At 34.1% G+C, this 19,237-nt stretch overlaps 4 protein-coding genes across 6 annotated transcripts; all 4 read right to left on the bottom strand.

Moving 5' to 3' along the window:
• Positions 1-175: 175 nt before the first annotated feature.
• On the bottom strand, positions 176-2,414 carry LOC102631276 (peptidyl-prolyl cis-trans isomerase FKBP20-2, chloroplastic). 2 transcript variants are annotated; one of them, XM_006464377.3, is made up of 7 exons: positions 2,233-2,412; positions 1,761-1,857; positions 1,475-1,671; positions 1,150-1,259; positions 795-903; positions 623-699; positions 176-433 (listed from the first exon to the last, which is right to left on the bottom strand). In XM_006464377.3, the coding sequence occupies exons 1-7, from the start codon at positions 2,285-2,287 to the stop codon at positions 314-316; spliced, it is 765 nt and encodes a 254-aa protein (XP_006464440.2). In that variant the 5' UTR covers positions 2,288-2,412; the 3' UTR covers positions 176-313. The 2 variants fall into 2 exon arrangements, with proteins under 2 accessions (XP_006464440.2, XP_024953888.2); XM_025098120.2 differs by having other exon boundaries at positions 315-433; positions 607-699; positions 2,233-2,414.
• Positions 2,415-4,811: 2,397 nt separating this feature from the next.
• LOC102606672 (phosphatidylglycerophosphate phosphatase PTPMT2) lies at positions 4,812-8,437 on the bottom strand. 2 transcript variants are annotated; one of them, XM_015532599.3, is made up of 7 exons: positions 8,119-8,437; positions 7,506-7,717; positions 7,088-7,210; positions 6,360-6,453; positions 5,701-5,783; positions 5,529-5,630; positions 4,812-5,449 (listed from the first exon to the last, which is right to left on the bottom strand). In XM_015532599.3, the coding sequence occupies exons 2-7, from the start codon at positions 7,713-7,715 to the stop codon at positions 5,078-5,080; spliced, it is 984 nt and encodes a 327-aa protein (XP_015388085.1). In that variant the 5' UTR covers positions 7,716-7,717; positions 8,119-8,437; the 3' UTR covers positions 4,812-5,077. The 2 variants fall into 2 exon arrangements, with proteins under 2 accessions (XP_015388085.1, XP_006464441.1); XM_006464378.4 differs by having other exon boundaries at positions 5,529-5,618; positions 7,506-8,431.
• A 1,494-nt stretch (positions 8,438-9,931) lies between these two features.
• Positions 9,932-12,180, bottom strand: LOC102607181 (uncharacterized). The gene has a single exon (XM_006464380.3). It carries the CDS (start codon positions 12,022-12,024, stop codon positions 10,153-10,155), a length of 1,872 nt encoding a protein of 623 aa, XP_006464443.2. The 5' UTR covers positions 12,025-12,180; the 3' UTR covers positions 9,932-10,152.
• A 4,278-nt stretch (positions 12,181-16,458) lies between these two features.
• LOC102607474 (homeobox-leucine zipper protein ATHB-4) lies at positions 16,459-18,505 on the bottom strand. Its single transcript, XM_006464381.3, has 4 exons — positions 18,125-18,505; positions 17,533-17,837; positions 17,341-17,420; positions 16,459-17,024 (listed from the first exon to the last, which is right to left on the bottom strand). The coding sequence occupies exons 1-4, from the start codon at positions 18,282-18,284 to the stop codon at positions 16,706-16,708; spliced, it is 864 nt and encodes a 287-aa protein (XP_006464444.1). The 5' UTR covers positions 18,285-18,505; the 3' UTR covers positions 16,459-16,705.
• Positions 18,506-19,237: the final 732 nt, after the last annotated feature.

Raw genomic sequence — 19,237 nt, 5'->3', positions numbered from 1 at the left:
TTACTGTCTTAGCATATTTGGTAATGTCGTTAACGCACATACTATTTTCGATTTTGGTGGACGCGGCTATAAAAATCCCAAAATCTTCAATGAGATCGTGGCCTCAAAACCGCCGATTTCCTTTTTACCTAAATTGGATGCATGATTGAACAAGAGGCCCAAAAGAAAGAAAATATTGGCACTGAAACGACATAGAGGACTTTTGCCGTAATCTATTGCTTAATTAGCAAACATGAATTTTCATTGGAGCTCTGATACATTTCCAGAAGTGAGAAGGCAAATCAAAGACAAGAAATATTAGAAATTAGCCCCATCAATTACACACGACATCAGAGTAAAAGCCAATGGTCCTCCTTTGACAATCCTGAACGCTTAGCAGCTCCACATCGAACACTTCAAACTGTTTTGCGCTGAAAAATGTAGAAGGCCCTACCTGCATAATACAAGATAGTTACTTAGTGATGAAGTTCCGAGTCAGTATTTGAGCAAAGTTTAGCAGTATGCATATGCTGATCATGTGTATTCTTGATATATTTGACTAATTGGCAGCATATAAGAAAAGGAGGCAGAAAGAATGTTGAAAGTCAAAGATGAAAGGAGATGAACAATTTCAGTTACTGACTGGTGGTCCAAGTTCTGGAGGAATGATTATCCTCCTTTTTCCTCCTGGTCTCATGTCTCGAATTCCTTCCTCAAATCCTGCATAGGGTTTTTATTTCAGCAATTTCTAGCATTTTTATGATCTCTGTATGCACAGTAAATTGTTAAATTCTCTACAGATTATCTCTTTCAACCTGGAACTAATGCATTAGTGCCCATACGAATTCTGGCAGGAGAACCCTGTAAGTAGGTGCTGTCAATCCGTCTGCCCGACTCATTATAGCCAATATAGTGGAAAATTACCTGCAAAGAATGTCAAGTAAGTCGTGCAGCTCATGAGTGGCTAGAAGTATTCTATGGTTAATGGCTTAAATTTGTTACTTCTGTTCATCACAGCCAATTTTTCTCAGAGTAAAATTGTCAAAACATTTTAAACTAGTCAGTTTTAATATGTGCAGCCAATTCTTAAAATGATTCTTAAACTGCTCGTATTGAAATATCGTAACAAGAACAAGAAGATATTGCTTCCAAAGACGATAAAAGAAAAACCTGCTGACCATCCTTTGGGCAATCACCTTTACCAACTTCAAAATCCCGGTATATAAGCCCCGAGTCACGCTTTGTGTAATTCTCTGATGTTACTACCTTAACTTCAAAACCTGATACAGACCCACAAACATCACTGCTGATTCCTCCAATCTCTAACTATTTGTGACAAAACTCTCAAAGAGACACAGAGATACTGCTACTGTAATATCATTGCAATTTGAAGATTTTGCACCAGACTGATTATTCAAAGAAAACTGGCAATTTCTAAAGATGTTATGCTATAGTTTCCAGAAGATGGAAAAATCTGAGATTGCATGAAACTGACCTTCTCTAATAAAATTTGGAAAACCTTCTGGCGCACTATTTTCTTTCTGCATCCGTTTGTTTTGTTCTAACAAGCGTTTTTCATCATACGGGTTCTTACTCTTCGTCTTTCCAGAAGCAGATAAAGTTGGGAACAAGCCAGATGAGAACAAAAGGAAAGGGACAACCCTCCGCTTCAATTTTACCTTGCAATGGAATCTAAACTTGGCAAAACATTAGATGATAAATAACAGTAAGAAACCCACAAAGTTATAGATAAAATAAGGAGCCGGGATCAAAGTCCTAACCCATTATCTTTCAAGTTGTGACTTGAGCTGCAACGCACTATATGCTTCTTTTGAGGAAAGAAAGTTCGTAAAGCGTGAAATGTCGAAAAGCATTTACCTGCAAGAAAATTTGAGAAGAAACACATTTATTTAACAAGGAAGGAAAGAGAAGAGGATAGATAAATCATACGAATGAAGCAGGAGCACCTTCGTTCACATTGTAATTTACAAAAAATCATCCGAATGAAGGTTTTTTCATATACCCAGAAAAATAATTAGACAAATAAACTGAACCCATAAGAAATGCTCGGGTATTGTGTAAAAATTTCCAAAATCCATACTCTAACGAATGCTTTTAATCCCATATTCCAATTTCAGTGCAGAGACAAACTCACAAGCAAACACGAACTCGAAAATTACCCAGAAAATGAAAAAAAAAAATTCTATAAACATGTAACGTAAACACGAAGAGAGGGAGAGAATAGCAACTTACAAGGAAACGAAGGGATAGGTAGAGAAGAAGAAGATGACGACAAAATCATCTGCATAGCTTCCTACTTCCTAGTACTAACTGAAAATACTCGTTCCCTGTTGCTAGTTAATCGCTATGTGTTATCTTTGGCTCGCTGTCGCTGGTTAAATGTGTCCCTGCTCTTGTTGAATATAATAATAATAAATATCATTGAAACCACATCATTACTTCAGTTGATTCATTCGTGGGTGATATATAAATAAGATTAATTAATTATTTATTTATTAACTATCAATTAACAGTTAAGTTATTTATTAATCTTTTGTATCTTGCCGTGCGGCGCTGTGTCACATACAGGATACAGCGGCATTTGAATTTTTTATTTAAAATTCATTGGCTGTTGGATTTCTAATGAGGCAATCCAACGGTCACTACATTTTGCAGTTAAATCCGGCTACCGAAACGGGCGGGCTGTGAATTATTTGATTATATGGCAAAGCCAATGGCAATTATCAGATGGCTACTTGTTCTTTACCTAACTTCAAAATAAAGCTATTTAAATTATAAAATTATCAAACCCCCTCGGTGTAACACGAACAATGTTAAATAAAAATGGGAACCGTTAGCCCTTTTTTTTTTTTATTTGAATAAGGAAAGTTAATATTAATGAGCATAATTTTTATACTTTTATAAATCCAATTCATCCTAAACCGATTATAACTAATATAACAAATTTTATAATTACTCATCAAATTTTTAATAAAATCAATAGAACAAAATTAATTTTGTAGAAAATAATATAAAGCATCATCATATGGAGTATTAATTTGATTTTTTGAGTAACAATGTATAAACATAAAGTACCATCTTTTCGAGTTTTCTTATGATATTTTGAGTAATATGCATACGACTTCTTATGCATGTAAAATTATCTCATAGAAATTGAACATGTTAAAAATTATTTCATTTAGCCTTCAATGTCTATTGCATAATATATATTATACATATGAAATTGTGATTAATGGTATAACAACACTCAATATTATAATCCGATCATTAAAAAAAAAAACTCAACATTATTATTTTTTTAATTATAGTTTGATAATAACAATCTAATTCCCTCTCCACTCATGTGAGCATGATTTTAACATTACCACTCTTATTTTTTACACATAATATTATGGTTTTATGGATACCATCAAGAGTGATATTACACTTTATATAGTTTGTATTTTAAATGATGAGTCACTCATTGATAGAGGTTATAAAATTAGCACATTAATAATAAATAATAAAGTCAATTGACACTTTTCACACAAAAACTAATTATGGATGACACATAACTAATGAACAAATTGTGAATTTTAATTGTGCACAAATTTGTATGTAATTAGTTTTTGTCTTGTTGTTTTCATATCTTGTATTAAATATCTCTTGAGATGTTTATTAGTTCAAATTTATTTTTTAGATGAAACAACTCTGTGGGAGGAGAAAAGAAATTAGAATTTGAGGTAAGAGTTGTTATTAATTATGAAATTTTTATCCTTTTCTCCATAAGCCATCGGCTTGTTCGCTAGTTTTCAGTGTATTGGGACTTGAGAGTTTTGACTTTTGCTTTTGATGGTAGTAGTTGATACTAATTAATTACTTAATCTTGATGATGAAAATTGCTGTAAAATTGGCTGGATTTGTCTTTGTTCTACGCAGCACGCATCTTGGCGGCCATGGCCATTATATTATTTTTGTAATTTTTTGTACTGTTTATAAAGTATAAAAATTCTGCAATATCTTTTCGAATTGAAAATAATAAAAATATAATTTTTATTATATTAACCGGTTAAAAATCAGTCGTATTGCTTGTTTGCAAGCGTTGTATAAGATACCGTGGGGCATGTCAAACGGACCCAGTTTTCTTTGATATGTTTTTTTACCTTTCTTTCATTTATTTTTTTTTTATCCTAACAAAAATAAACAAATTATTGGCATCGGCTACAATGACATGATTATGATTTTTTTTTTCTTTAAACAAAAAAATTGTCACTAATTCGACAGTAAGACCTCAAAGTTTCAAAATTTGATGCTTAAACCTCACCTCTCAAACTCCACACGCAGGCGAATGATTGATTATATTACATTCCATTTTTTTAATACGGTTCTTACCCTAACATTTAAAATAAATCAAACATTCATCTATCAATTTACTTGCCACTTTCATTTATTAGATGTTATAATAATTTTATTAGTTATAAGATTCATCATCTAATATATAAAGTGACATGTGTAACTAAAATAACAAAAAGCATGAATTATTATATAGAAGAGAATAGATTTGTATGTTTGCAATCATATTACATGGAAAAATAATTGAAAAAACCCACTGTGTAATTTATAGAGTGCTTATTAATTTATAACGGGAATGAGATTATTAGAATAAGAATTACTACATTATTTTCTTATAAAATTAATTAGATTGTTATTGTTGGGAATCAAGAATGAGATTCTGATTCTTAAGCAATTAGGAATCAGAATTCCATTCCTAAGATTACTCAATACATTTTCAATTTTCCCAAATTATCTTTTAACAATGCAAAAAATACAAATTAAACAACAACAAAAAAAAATTACCATTTCAACTTATTTCCATTCTCGATTGGTAAATACATCATTAAACTCCCAGGTATCTCGAAGACTTTCCTTGTGGGAAGGACCAAAACCAAGAAGGCTCTTCTCCCGTCATTCTTCTCATTCTCAACTTAACAAAGAAATAAATATAAAAAACAAAAAACATAGCATTTCATCAACTTGCATTCAATAAAAATATAAGCACGAAAAATTAGATGGAACAGTGGCAATAGATATCGGCATCTCAATAAACCCAGATGTCAACACTAAGACTCCCTAATTGATCATTCCCCACTGAGTTTCTGAGCTTCTGTCTTGACGTTTTATGGTCCTCCTGCCACCGAGGCCAGAGACATGATAGTCTAGCGATAGCTGATTGACTAGCAAACTGAACCTTGCAAGCCAAGCTCAATTCTGCCAACCTATGATTCCCTGCTACACCTGAGTCATAGCTAGCATCATATCCATCAAGGTCCGTTTCGGTTACAACCACTACAGAGCCGTCGTCAAAGGATTCTGAGTCCTGATCCACAGGGAAAGGTAGAGATGTCCTTAATGTAATGCAGTCAGAGTTTCCAATTTTCTTCACCTTTTGAAGATAGTAGTCTTGAACAGCCTGCATTATGACATTGCAGCAAGTGAACTCAGGAATAAACTTCATTAAAGGAATGCTTGAATTCCGGACCATTCCATACCTGCCACTGGGAAGAGGCCAAAAGTACCCTCGGCCTGATAGATCTCACATACTCGTATGCAGCTTCAGGAGCCATTTGTCTGTGCTCCACCTGTAATGAAAACTGCAATCTCAATTTGAGTTGAAATTGCAAAGTATCTCATAATTAGATTGAATTTATTATCAGTACACACCAGGTAGCAGAGAACAATGGTTGTGCTACGCCCTCGACCTGCTTTGCAGTGAACATATGTTGTCTTCCCGAGAGATGCATTTTCTTCAAAAGACACAAGCATAAATAAGTATACATTAGTAACATAATGAAGGATTGCAAAGTTAGAGTAACTCTGCTGGGTAAGAGCAGTGAGATAGTATTAAAGCTATGCCAGCAAGACCAATTATATATAAAATAATGCCACTCAGAAATCATATTGCAGATCAATTGTTTACTTAAAGCAACCAAGAGAGAATAAGACAATTGTTAAATAAGTCAACAAGGCACCTCCAGTTGCGGCTTGGTTCTCAAACAATTTGCTTTGCATCCCTCAAAATAGAAATCAACAGCTGGTTATTGTATGGAAGGACACCACCAATTTGGAAAAAGAGAAGAAGACAGAGCAGGGCTTTAATTTAGTGGCTTTTCAATATTAAATTGGCAGAACCCATTGAATTATGATGTTAGAAATGAGACTCAATCTATGGCTCAATTATTGAAAGTGGAACACAATGCAAATCCTAACATATAACTTCATTCAAGTTGCAACATTTAACTTAATAGGATCTTAAACTTAAGCAGTTCACAAGCAATGAATGACACATCCTTGCAAAGCATACAATTTTAAGAGAGCAATACCATGTATAAAATCTACAGCTTGGCATATGTCAGCAAATGAAGGAGCAAAAAGATAGTCTCTTGTCGGAATCACCAGATGATCAATGTTGTGATCCTAAAGAAACAGTTAAATAAATAGTTTATAAGCATTGAGGCATACATATATGGAAACAAATGAAAAAGTTCAGAGTACCGCTGATCTGGTACATTTCTAAATCAGGTTAAGCCAAAATGTATATAAAAACCATAACCAAATGTCCAAATCCTATATAGCGTCTCAGCATGATGTACTGGAGAAAATACAACAAAAGATTGTAGAATTTCGCAGCAAATAAGATGCTAGAAAAATGCAGGACTATCTCTGTTTAAAGACAAATACAAACGCAGATGATGGATCTTGCGAAAAATAGTACTTCCGCAATAGAAGCAAACTGGAAGATGCTTATCTTGAGATTGCTAGCCAGGTTAAACGAGTACATCCTTGTAAATCACTCTCACTCAGAGGCAGCTTGGTAGGGTTGTGTTACAACTACATAGTGAATGCCTAACATAAGCCAAAAGACCATGAATAAAGTGGCAGTTTGGGGGCCAAGCTCTGATGAAGTGGTTAAGCATAGCAACATCGGGAGACAGCAAATAGTCTGGTTACTAGAAAATGCTTGTGAAGGCAACCTTCTAGAGCTTTTAGCTATTGCTTAGATTGAAGCAGCCACAATTAATGAAACTATGAACCCAAATTATATACTCACATGATATAGCGATGTTGGGACCAATGTTTCATATGATTCGTTTAATGTCACCACTCCAGAAACACCAAGTTCCTTCAAGCGCAGAACATCAGCGGGAAATGGAACAGCACCTAAAATAATAAACTGATACAATAACCCATCAACACAAGGATTGAGAAGATATAAACATAAAATCCCATGAGTTTTTGTTTTTTTTTGGACCAAAAAAAAAAAAAAATTCTTTGACAAAATCATCTATTCAAAGGGGGAAAAAAAGCCTTATAAACACGGCGATATGCAGTATGTTAATTATATATAATGCACTATCATGTCACAACAATAAAATCTAAAAATTCAATAAAAAAATTAATTGCAGTAGCTAAAAAATAATAATAATGGGAATTTTATATAAATTAATCTTATAGTGAGCGAATTATACCTGGTCGACTCGATCCCACCATCGAAATTCAGATTGAATTTTGTTTCGGACAACATTATACAACAGAGTCGGGTAAAAAAGAACGCGAGCTCCCGCTCCAACCAAAATGCGTTTAGCATCCGAAACGACAACGTCTTTAGTACAAGAAAGATCACCGTTTAGTTGATCGTGATCTTGATCTTCCCAGCTTTTCACTTCCTCAATATACATTCCTCAAGCCGAGTAATAATAATAATAATAATAATCGAACAATTAATCGTAAATTACTAAAAAATCTTCAAAGGAAAATAAACTCGAATCAGCATACACAATTCGAGATTAGAATCGAAAACATACGACAAGAAAAGTTATGATTCTGAAGTCGAATCGGGGTAAATAAGATTAAAAAAGAAAAATTCATTGATTCAAGAATGTGCTTGTTGTTGATGAAAGTTTCCCAGAAAACTAAAGACAAAAAGAGTAAGATTCTTCAAACCGGATGCGACAAAATCGAAGAACAAAAGAGGAAATAGGAGAGATTGCGAATATTGTGGAGCTAATTGTCCAACTCGGACAAGATTTTAAAGAAAGTTGTTTCCTTTTTTTTTTTTTTTTTCCTTTTTTCCTGTGTTACCTTTATTCAGCTCCTTTAGACTTCTTCAGCTTTCCTTTTCTGTCAACAAACCCTCGAAAACGAAATTAACGCTGCGCGTCATTTGAGTGAAGGAACTCAACATTTTATTTATTTTTTCATTTATCTCCGTTTCGAAACGGAACGGAATAAGAGGATTGTCGGACCCTATTTTGACGGCCCCGTTGACTAAATACGGTTGGTTATCTTCCCTCCGTTGGAAGACCTATTCGATTTTGATTAACAACACCGTTTTGGCTTGGCGGTTTAATCTTGTGTCAGCAAAACGCTGATAACGCCACCGTTTTGGAAGCCTTCGCGCTAATTGTGCAGTCTTAGTTCATTTTTTTTTTTTATATATATTTTAAACTCTTGGAATTGGTTTCATTCGATGTTCAGATAGAAAATCTTTCGGCGCCAAAACGTCAAATGTAACTTGATAAGCAAGGAAATAACCGTTTATGATCGTTGGGCACAACACCAGTTATGATCCAGGCGTAAAAAGATTAAAACGGTTCAAAATCCAGCACTGTTTTAGATATCTAGCTACGGATTTTCAGTTTCACACCATACTAAGATTTTTTTGTCCTAATTAAAATTTCTTCTTAATTTTACACGAGTCATCCAAGCAGAATGACCGAGTAGATGCAACAAAGAAAGTTAACAGTAGAGGCCGTACTAGTTTATCTATCTATACACACTACACAGTCAATGTGTTAGATGATATATATATATATATATATATAGTGCAACTGCTCGTATCTTTTAAAATATAGATTCGTTTTATACATCATATAGTGGTGTGTTAATGTTTTTATCATTTTTTGTTCAATTAACTAATACACTGTATGACGTGTACAAGAAATCTTTGTTTTAAAAGATACGACGTGAGAATGATTATACATCTAGATACACATGTTTAACTGGATTCTTATTTATCTGCAACTGGATGGATGTAAGGCCATTCAAGTAAAATTCTCACCCATAACAATGTTTTGTATTCTGATTAGGATGAACACCAGACATCTGCAGAAGCAATGGGCTTCTATACTGACATGTAACAAATTTTATTTATTGGATATTTTCGCAATTAAAATGAAAATTGGTTACAATGATTATTATTTTCTTTTCTTAATTGGTCTAATAGACCTGGTATATATAAAATGAGCACCCTGTTAGCTGTAGTATGGAGGCATCACCAAAATCACCTACGCATACATATAACTGAAAGATTAGTTTTGGCAAATACGAGCGCAAGTCGGGTCTATTTCCTATAAGATATAATTCACTGTATGTTGTTTCGGAGGCCTCAGCATCCCTGTCGTATGCAATGAATGATTATTATGTAACACACTTCATGAGGGTTATACATTTTTCGATCTGTATGCGTAACTATACTTTCTCCTCGTCTCATAACATTTCCAAACCATTTAAAAAGATACCAGAGCCATTAACAGAACGAGAAAAACTTCGCAAATTCAAAACAACTTCAATCACATTGATAAAGGAAACTAATCTCGGTTAAATTTTAGGGCATGTGGGCTACATAAAGTTCTTGAAACCTACTGAGTATTTCTTCTCTTTTCCACATCATTCTTCTTAACCCTCCAGTGGTCCATGTCAAAGCAGCGACTTGTTTGAAATGCTAAGGCAGAGAACTTGTGCTCTTCTGAAGAAGCTAAATAGGAATTTTAAAAGCTAAGTAAAAGCTGCACATAGTCTACAGAAATTGTAAGCAAAAAAATTCATAATTTGAAGGTTGAAGTTTTCAAGGACTAAATTAAAAAAAAATAAAGCGAAATACATAAGAAACTCATTCACAGGAAACTAGGAATGGCAGTTGTGATTCTTCTGTGAAGTTGGTGGATACAGAGGCCACAAAGGCACAAACTTCCACCTTCATCACTATATAATCAAAAAACACATAAAAAGGTATAAAAGATGTAAAAAAATGTGCATAGGGAAATTAAGAAATGGAAATTCGACAGACTTAAAAAAACTGTTAGAAATCTACAGAGCACCATGAGCATGTTGTACTCATCTAAAATGGTGATGCTTATGCCCTCTGGATTTGCTGATTGATGCCATTTTCTGAAGCCTGATCTGCTCTCTAAATCTGGCTATGAATTCTCCTGCTTTCTTATCAACCTCATTAGGATCAGGTTCAGCATCATTTCCACTGTTAGTCATCGGATCAGGTTCAGCATCATTTCCACTGTTAGTCATAGACCCTTCATCAGACTTGACTTCATAATTTTCAGCCTTACTCTCTGATATTTCTTTAGATTCTACAGCAACCCTCTGACTATGTTCTTTATTCTTCCTCTTCTGAAACTGAGAATGTGTTGGCTTTGGCATAGGAAAGTGATAATCAACATCCTGTTTTTTGGCACTAGCTGATAGATTATCAAGGCCTCCATTTGCCATTTCACTTTTTCCTTTGCACACTGCCTCAATTTCTTCCTTTGGCTTCCCAACATCATTGCTAATACAATTCCCAGATTTCTCTCCCCTTTTCGCTGCCTCAGGTTCATATCTGCGAGATCTAAAAGTCCTAACGGATTTACCCCTTGATGAAGCTTTGTCCAAACTTCCATTCCATTTCAAAGAACCTGATCTCCACTCTTGATTATCCAATTGATCCTTTCTTTGGCTCTCATCCCTATTCTTCGAGTTATCTTCAAAGCTTTTCTGTACATTCTTCTCAAACAAAGAGCCACTAGTATAACGTCTAATATGGAATGCATTTAGTGAAGCTTTACCATTTGTAGGCATATTAGCTGGAGGATAAGAATTCCGATAACTCTGTTCTTCTCCCAAGTCTTCCATTTCCTGGTTTTCTAACTCTGAACTAACAGCATGGGAGGGAGAAAGCCTATTTGGTGAATCAGACATTGAACTGATTTGGGAAGAAAAATTTTCAGTGGACCAAAAGGACTGCGATTTCAGTGATTCAAACTGAGTTTCATCAACCGAGTGAGGCCTAAAATGAGAAGGATGAGAAGCAATACCCACATTTTCTCTCATTTCCATTCTGCCAGATATCGAACGCCATGGAATTGGCGAAGATAATGCAGCACTTTCACCTTCATTGCACTTGTTCTCCAAGTTCAAAGGACTCACTTCACCAAATGTGTTCTCGATGCTCTCCTTAGGACTAATTGACGAAGAAGTCGAAACTGAACTAGACTCAGTCCCATTATTAATTTCAGAAAAATCTTGGTTTCTTACTCCCGATCTCAGACTCCTAACAGGTAAACCCAAAGGTTTGTGATCCATCATCAACTCAGATTCACCATATTCATTGACAGCACAATTTTCTTGATTCACTACAACCATTGATTCAGACTGAACATACTGTGAATAATTCCATGCTTGACTCACATTATTCTCACCACACCCACTGGGGTTTTGAAACCAAACTTCAGGATTCAAAGATCTGACTTTGCTCTGGTCACCAATCACAGAGCTTCCACTATCAGAACACCCAGTTTGGTAAGCATATTTTTCATTAAATCCATACGAATTATCAAACCCATTATCAAAGAGAGAAGAAACATGAAGCACTCTAGACACGTATGAGTACGAATCATCGGTGTTATTAGAATGAGTTTCAATGTCGCCATCATCATTTCGACGACAAAATAAGCCATAGGACACAGCAAGGCCAACGAATAAAAGATGAACAAGCTCCCAAAACTTGGTGAGTACAGTTTGATTGATGAAATCAGGAGCTTGTGAAGGGAAAAGTGGAATAGCAATTAGAAACAGGGCAAAGAAAAGAAACTTACCCAAAAAGTGAGTAAAGGACTTAACTTGCCCAACTGATTTCCTGCCTTTTAGTTCAGCAGATGAATTTAGCTCCCCAGGCAAACGGGTTTTGGCGAACGAGTGTTCGGAATCTGCCATTGTTGAAGAAAATGAGTTGCTTTGCTTTGTTTTGAGTTTAGGTCTCTTAGTCTTATGCCTCTATTCGGTGGTTGAAATGATGAAGATTTTGATCGAGAAAGGAAGACTTTGAAGCTAAGGCAAGACATGTAAGTCATCAAAGTATGCGAGAAACAGACAGAGGGAAAGAAAAAAGTGACGTTGTTATTATTATTACCGTTGGCTTAATTGACGAAATTGGCCTCCCCTTTTTGTCTTTTCTTCTGTTTATTCAATTCTCTCTTCCACAGGGAAACCAAATCTTTCTCGTCTTTTCCGTATTCTGGGCCCTTTGTGTCATTTTCATGTGTCTCCCATTCTCCCTCTTTTTCTTTTTTCTCTTCAATTAATTAACCCATATTTCTTATTAAAAAATATATATATAGAAACCCAATATTTGTGCAAATCAATCACGCATTACCAGCAATTAAAAGAAGGGATCGCTTTAACTTTTCTGTTGCATCGGATAATGCAACAAATATGTACCGTTAAATTATTATCCCTCTTGATAAGAAAATCTAACTATTTTAAAAATAATTCAGCTAGTTTTTTTTTTTTATGACATGATATTATTGCTTAAATTACAATTTATATTATACAAGAGTATAATTGATATGTACAATCATATATATATATATATATACTGAGACCTGTTGACATCAATATTGATATGGCACCGCTCAAATTTTTCACCCTCTCAAATATTCGAGGGACGTCAACTCCCAGTCTGGGAGAAAGACTGCCTTCATGTTAACATAAATATGTTAATAATATTGATTTTGATGATAACAAATTTTAAATGTATTTTGACATAAATATTGGAGCTATTTCTTAATAAACGAAAACTCTTTTAATCATTGCCTTATTTCTTCATAAAAGATGGTTTTTCAAATTAGAAAGAAATTCTCTGCAAAAACATGTTTAAAATTGCAATTCTGGTTATAAACGGTGAACCGGTTATTTTAAACGGTTAACCGATTATAGGCAGAGAGTAACACATTTCCTAAACCTCTAACCGTTTATGGAAAACGGAAAACACAATGGATAGGGAGGTTACTGGAAATTAACGGTAAACCGTTTGCTTTTAAACGGTTAACCGATTATCACCAGAGAGCAACATATTTGCCTAAGCTCTAGCCGTTTATGCTTAACGGAAACACCAAAGATGGGAAGGCTACTGGACACTAACGGTGAACCGTTTATTTTAAACGGTTAACCGATAACGTCCAGAATTGAAGGTTGTCCTCCTCTGGCATTGATTAACGAAAACTGATAAGGCTAATTTATTGTGCAGGTTACTGGAGACAAACGGCAAACCGTTTATTTTTAAACGGTCAACCGATAACACCCAGAGAAGCCACTTTATGCAAACCCTTAACCGCTAAATGAAAACGGATTAACTGATGTTCATTGTGCAGGTCTCTGGAAGTTAACGGCGAAAGGGCAATCCTAAACGGCAAACCGTTTATTTGAAATCTGGCTCAACGGTAACTTTGACCAGCCTAAACGGTTAACCGTTAATGGCTAACGGCGAACCGTTTTCTGTCCGACAGTTTGTAACGGCTAGATTTTCAGCTCCAAATATAAATAAGCTCATTCAAATTCAAAGAAGATTGATCACAACACAACCATTTGAGCTAATATTCGAGAATACAATCTTCATAGAGCTTAGAACACATTCTTGCTTCATCTACTCACATATCAAACATCATTGTGTAATCTTATATATTGTGAGAGGCAAAACAATTTGTAATCTTTTACTTTGAGTGATTGTAAGTGTTGGGATACACTTGGGTTAAGAGATTGGGGATAATCTCTTGTTGTAAAGGTCCATTGACACCTTGGAAGTCAAGTGTAAGCATTTGAAGCCTTGGAGGCTTGCTTAGTGGAATCCTCAAGCCCGGAAAGCTTGGAGGCGTGGACGTAGGCGAGGTTGGCCGAACCACGTAAAAATCTCGTGTTTGAATCTCTCTTCCCTTATCTTTTTATATTGTGATCATCTTAATTGTTATTGCTTTGAATTTGAGTTATATTTGCATTAAGATTTTCTTTAATATTGAATAATTTTTTTAGAATCCCAATTCACCCCCCCTCTTGGGTTGCATACTTGTATTTCACTTCACTCAAGTTCTGAGACTCCAAGGAAGGACATTTAAATTAAACCCCTACAATACGTCTGCGGAGACTCGAACCACTTCCCTCACATTTGTGAGGAGTGGCTCTAGCCACTTGGGCTAAGCCCAAATAGTTAAATAATTTAGCTAGTTAACAAATGATTAAAGGTGATTTTTAAAATATAAAAAAAAATAATAATAAAAGATAGGATAAAATAGGAGTATCTCAATTTTTTTTATTTGAAATTGAATTCTTGACACGTTAAGTAAGGAAGCTTCATTGCATAATACTTATGCATGCATATTCTTTTAGATAAAGATAGTATATTCAAATATAATTGAGATATAAAGTGATTTTTGAAAGTTAGAGTCTCAATTAAGCTGCAATTAGACATTTGCCATGCTTCCATAACAATAAGAAAACTATTTCAAGGTTTGCAAAACAAGATACCTATTTCAAAATTTGCACAATAAGAGATCTATTCCAACAATAAAAGAGGAATGGTGGATTTGATTTGAACGAGCAAAAAAATATTTTGTATTTAATGTCATTGTCATAAAACCTTAGTAATTTCTCTCTCAGTCGTTGTTGAAGTTTGAGTAACTTACTTGTGTATTGTTCTAAATGCATCTCTAGATATTGATCGGATGTAATTAGTTAGTTATCTATGGATTAATATTTAAGAATATTTATATTGTTAATTATCAGGTTATTGCATTTACTAAATGATAATGGGTTTTTTAATTGATGAAAATTTACTAATAAAAAGTGGATATACATAGGTTGGTTAAAGAAATTAAAAATTTTTAATTAATTAATTATTTATCATTATATTGAACTATATTATTATTTAGAAAAAATATATATTATTATTTATCATTTAATATTTTTTATACATTATTTTACTACCAAAAATTTCTAATAACTATTTTTTATTTAATATTTCAGTTTTTATCATTTTACTACTAAACTATAAGAGTTAACATAACTTTTAACTAAAAATTATAGTTTTTTGCCCTTAAAATGTATAAATATGATTTAACCCTCTTAATTAAAAAGATATAAAAGTAATTATATGCAAACAAAAATAATATAAAATATATCTAAAATAATTAATTGATAAATTTATGAAATGTTTAAAACACCCTTGTGATATTAACAATTTATTAATGAAGTTAGCGATTTAGTAGTAAAATGATAAAAATTAAAAAATTTTAATGGGAAAATAACAGGTCAGGCCCTAAAAAATTGAGGGTTCCAGCTTAAATCTTCATATAATACAACGGTTTTCTTCTTCATTGGTTTATTGGGTTGTGGTTGGCCCTTCTTGCTTGTGTCTGTAAGTTGGCCCAAGGTTAAAAATATTAAAAAAATTAATATTCAATACAATTCTTTCGTTTTGTTGGTTGTGTTATCGATCTTGTCTTTGTTCAGAATTGATAAATAGTGAATCCCAGAAATCTCAAACACAAGTTTTGTTACCATTTTGTTTTGCAGAGCCTAAAAGATAACAGAGTTTTGATCTCTGTAGAAAGATTTAAGATGAATTGAAAACTGAAACTGTTTTCATAGGAAGCATGAATATCACCAACAAAAAGTGCTCTGTTTTTTAAATAATATTATCCCACTCTCCTCTTCCCTCTCTCTTTTCCCCGATCCTCTCTCCTTCTTTCTTGCAACCAAACATGGCCTAATAGTAAAAATCCAATTCATATTTTAGGTAGGAGAAAATCTTGCTGCGTAGACGTCTTGTTTTGCTCCTTGTTTATCTTCCAGAAAGAACTAGCAGTCTCCTAGCAAATTGAAGACTAAAAATGAGGTATCTTTTTAGTTCCTGTGTTAGTTGATTTTACTACTTTGTAAAAAAAATTATATTTTTAGGTTTTAAATTAATTGCAAACATAATGATTAAGAGAATAAAATTGTTAGGTCTTTTTGTTTTTGGTATTTGGTTTGAGCAAATTAATAATGTGTTAAAATACTGAACATTGATTTGGAAGCGTAAAAAATGAGACAATTTTGTTGTTCTTTGGTTTTGGGAGGATTTTTCACAGGGGAGAGATCCAAAGTCTCAACAAAGAGTAATTTTTCTACCCCCAAAGCTTTTTAAATAGTTATAATCTATGTATATTACAATATGATATGAAGCCAAGTCTAGCTCCAGTTATAACCAACAGTCTTACTAGATCTCAGATCCTAAGTATAACCAACACCTTCAAAATTGACATGAAGACTCCAAACTATGTGAACCTAGATACAGTGAACTTAGAAACCTTTTTGGATGGGGAAAAGGCACCAATATAATAGGAGTTAAAAAAAATTATCATCTTCTTTGATTCCATAATTGTTTCATTGCTTAGCCTCATTTGAACCACAAGCGTTGTCCCTCCCCATTCCCACTAAATCCCACTTAGTCCACAACCGAGCATCTCAGTTATTACCCCAGAAGCCTTCAGTTTATAATAACAAACAAAATCAAACCTACTACTCATCTTTCTAATTAACAATTAACTTCTTTACGGACAATGCCCTTATTCCAAGCTGATAATTACGACCGGTGGTGGATTGGTAATGCTGCCCAAGGGCTCACTGGAGTCAGTCGTTGATGGTTAGGACCAATGGGGAGACGGGTGGTGCCGTTGGCAGCAGCAGAGGATGACGACGACGACGATGATACAGCCACACGCTCACAGGAGGGACACATTGTGAGTGTCGTGGGAGGATTCATATTCATGTAGAGTTGAGGAGAAAGCTTCAATGATCTAAGCTCTTGCACTTCCTTCTGCAATCTCCTGTTCTCCTCCGTTAGATTCTCGCAGCATCTCTTTAAGTACTCACAATCAACCTCTGTTTGCTTCAACTTTGTCCTGAATCAAAACAATCAAGCCCCATTTAACATTTCTATGCACATACAGTTTCTTTTTTTTTTTTCTTTTTTTATAATATTCACAACTTAGAATTATACAAGCAATAATGAGAGATAATCAGTCTCATTAAATTAAGTCTATCACTTAATAACTTTTAGTTAATGACATTGAACTGTCAAAGCCCATATGGCAAGTAGAATTAAAACCACCCGAAATCTTCTTATCTGAAATGGTCAACTATATGACCGAATGAGGAGGCAATTATCCATTCAAAACTATGACAACAATACCCATAAGAAATCCACAAATTACTAACCTTGCCCTTCTGTTCTGAAACCACACTTCTACTTGTCTAGGCCTAAGATTCAACTGCTTTGCCAAAGCCAACTTTTGCTTCTGTGAAACACGGTAAGCAACATCAGTTCACATTCCCATAAGAAAAATGAATAAAAGAAAACCCTTATTCACTAGCAAATAAAATAACAAGGAAGTAACAAATGCCGCTCACAGGATTGAGAGTGCTATGCTCTTTGAAGGTCTCTTCAAGCAACAAAGACTGTTCTTTCGACAATCTCAGCTTCTTTCTTGATGCATCACCAGCGCCACCGTCTTCGTCGTCACTGCCGCGAGAGCAAGACGCTCTTTCAGCCTCAGTCTCATCTCCAATGGGCTCTCTCTCACTCCTCTTTCCACTTATGCTAGAAACAGTGCTGTTTGGTGATGAAACCCCATTTTCTTCCTCGCAATCTGCCACTGTTGGTGCCTGATTCACATCTATTCCTCTAAGGAATGATCTTGTATCTGAGTTTCGATCTGTAAAGCATAATTAGATGGCGATTTTGTGATTATCAACAACACTAATAAGGCCATTTTGGGGTCAGAATCAAGCCAATGCAAAGGCGATAAATTTAGCTTGTTACACAAAGCCAAAAGATATTTTCGGAAAAGGGAACTGAAAAGAAGATCTATTTAGATGTTTAAGAATATTACAGATCTGAGACTGAGCGTAATTTTTTTTTTGTTGGGGGGGGGGGCTTAGAAGATAAAAACTACTGATTGTTTTTAAGATAATTAAAGAAGAAATTAGCAAACAAACATACCGGACGAATGGAACAGCTCAGTCCAAGGGCTTCTTTTATGATGATTTTGCATGGATTGTGAAGAAGACAAAGGCATGTGATTCAACCTCAAAGAAGGTTCATTTCTTGCAGCACATCCCAAGCTTAGACTCAAACCCAATCCGTCATCCTTCTCGCCCATCCTCTCTATTTTTTATCAACAAAAATTTTTCACAAAACTACTCTCGTTTTCCCTTCTTATATTCTGGGTGTTGCTCCAAATACTCTACCTGGTGTTTGGATTCTCAGAAAGTTGGAAGGCAGAGGTGGGAAAGTGGGCTAGAAAATGGCTCGTTTTTTGCAGCCAGAAGAGATGTTACATCCTTTTACTTTATGCAGTCACAGTGATAGGATGGGACTATATATTTATATATATAATATAGGGTCGGGCTGTAATGCAGTGCTGCATGTCATGCAGCTGCCTTTATTATTTTTTTAATAATGCGGATGTAACCGGCCACCGATTCGCTCCTTTTAATCGCTTAAAGCGGCAAATGTTAAAAGAAACTATCATAGAACTCCCTCATTTTAGGAAATATTAAGATAATCAATTCAAAACTAGTAAATTATCAAAGACCCCCTCAACTTTACACCAAAAAAATACTTCCTTTTTCTTTTGATTCATGGAAAATATAGTTAATATATTTAACTTATATCCTAAAAGAAACATAATTAAATAAAATTAATTGGACTAATATATTTAAATAAAAATAATTATATTATTTTTCTTAATATTACATTATAAATTTAATGATATTTTGCCTTAAAAAATGTAACTTATGTACTAATGAGAATACTATTTAAATATAATAAATGGAAATAATTATATATTAATTAAAAAATTTAATTTATTAATTGCACTATTTTTAATATTATGTAATAAATATAATGATATTTTGCTTACAAAACTATCAAAATAATTTTATCAACTTTTAATTACATTAGAATCCGAGTATCTAAACATATAACGAAATCGATTTATTTCCAGATATTTAGAAGAAATCAATTCCAGGATCTCACGATTCACATTCAAGGACTTAAATCCCTACCTACTAAAATGAGGACAATATTTATCCAACTATCAAATAATTATCA

This window comes from Citrus sinensis, chromosome 3 (assembly GCF_022201045.2).
Source record: "Citrus sinensis cultivar Valencia sweet orange chromosome 3, DVS_A1.0, whole genome shotgun sequence".
Lineage (NCBI taxonomy): Eukaryota > Viridiplantae > Streptophyta > Magnoliopsida > Sapindales > Rutaceae > Citrus > Citrus sinensis.
This window is presented reverse-complemented; position numbering and strand designations above follow the sequence as displayed.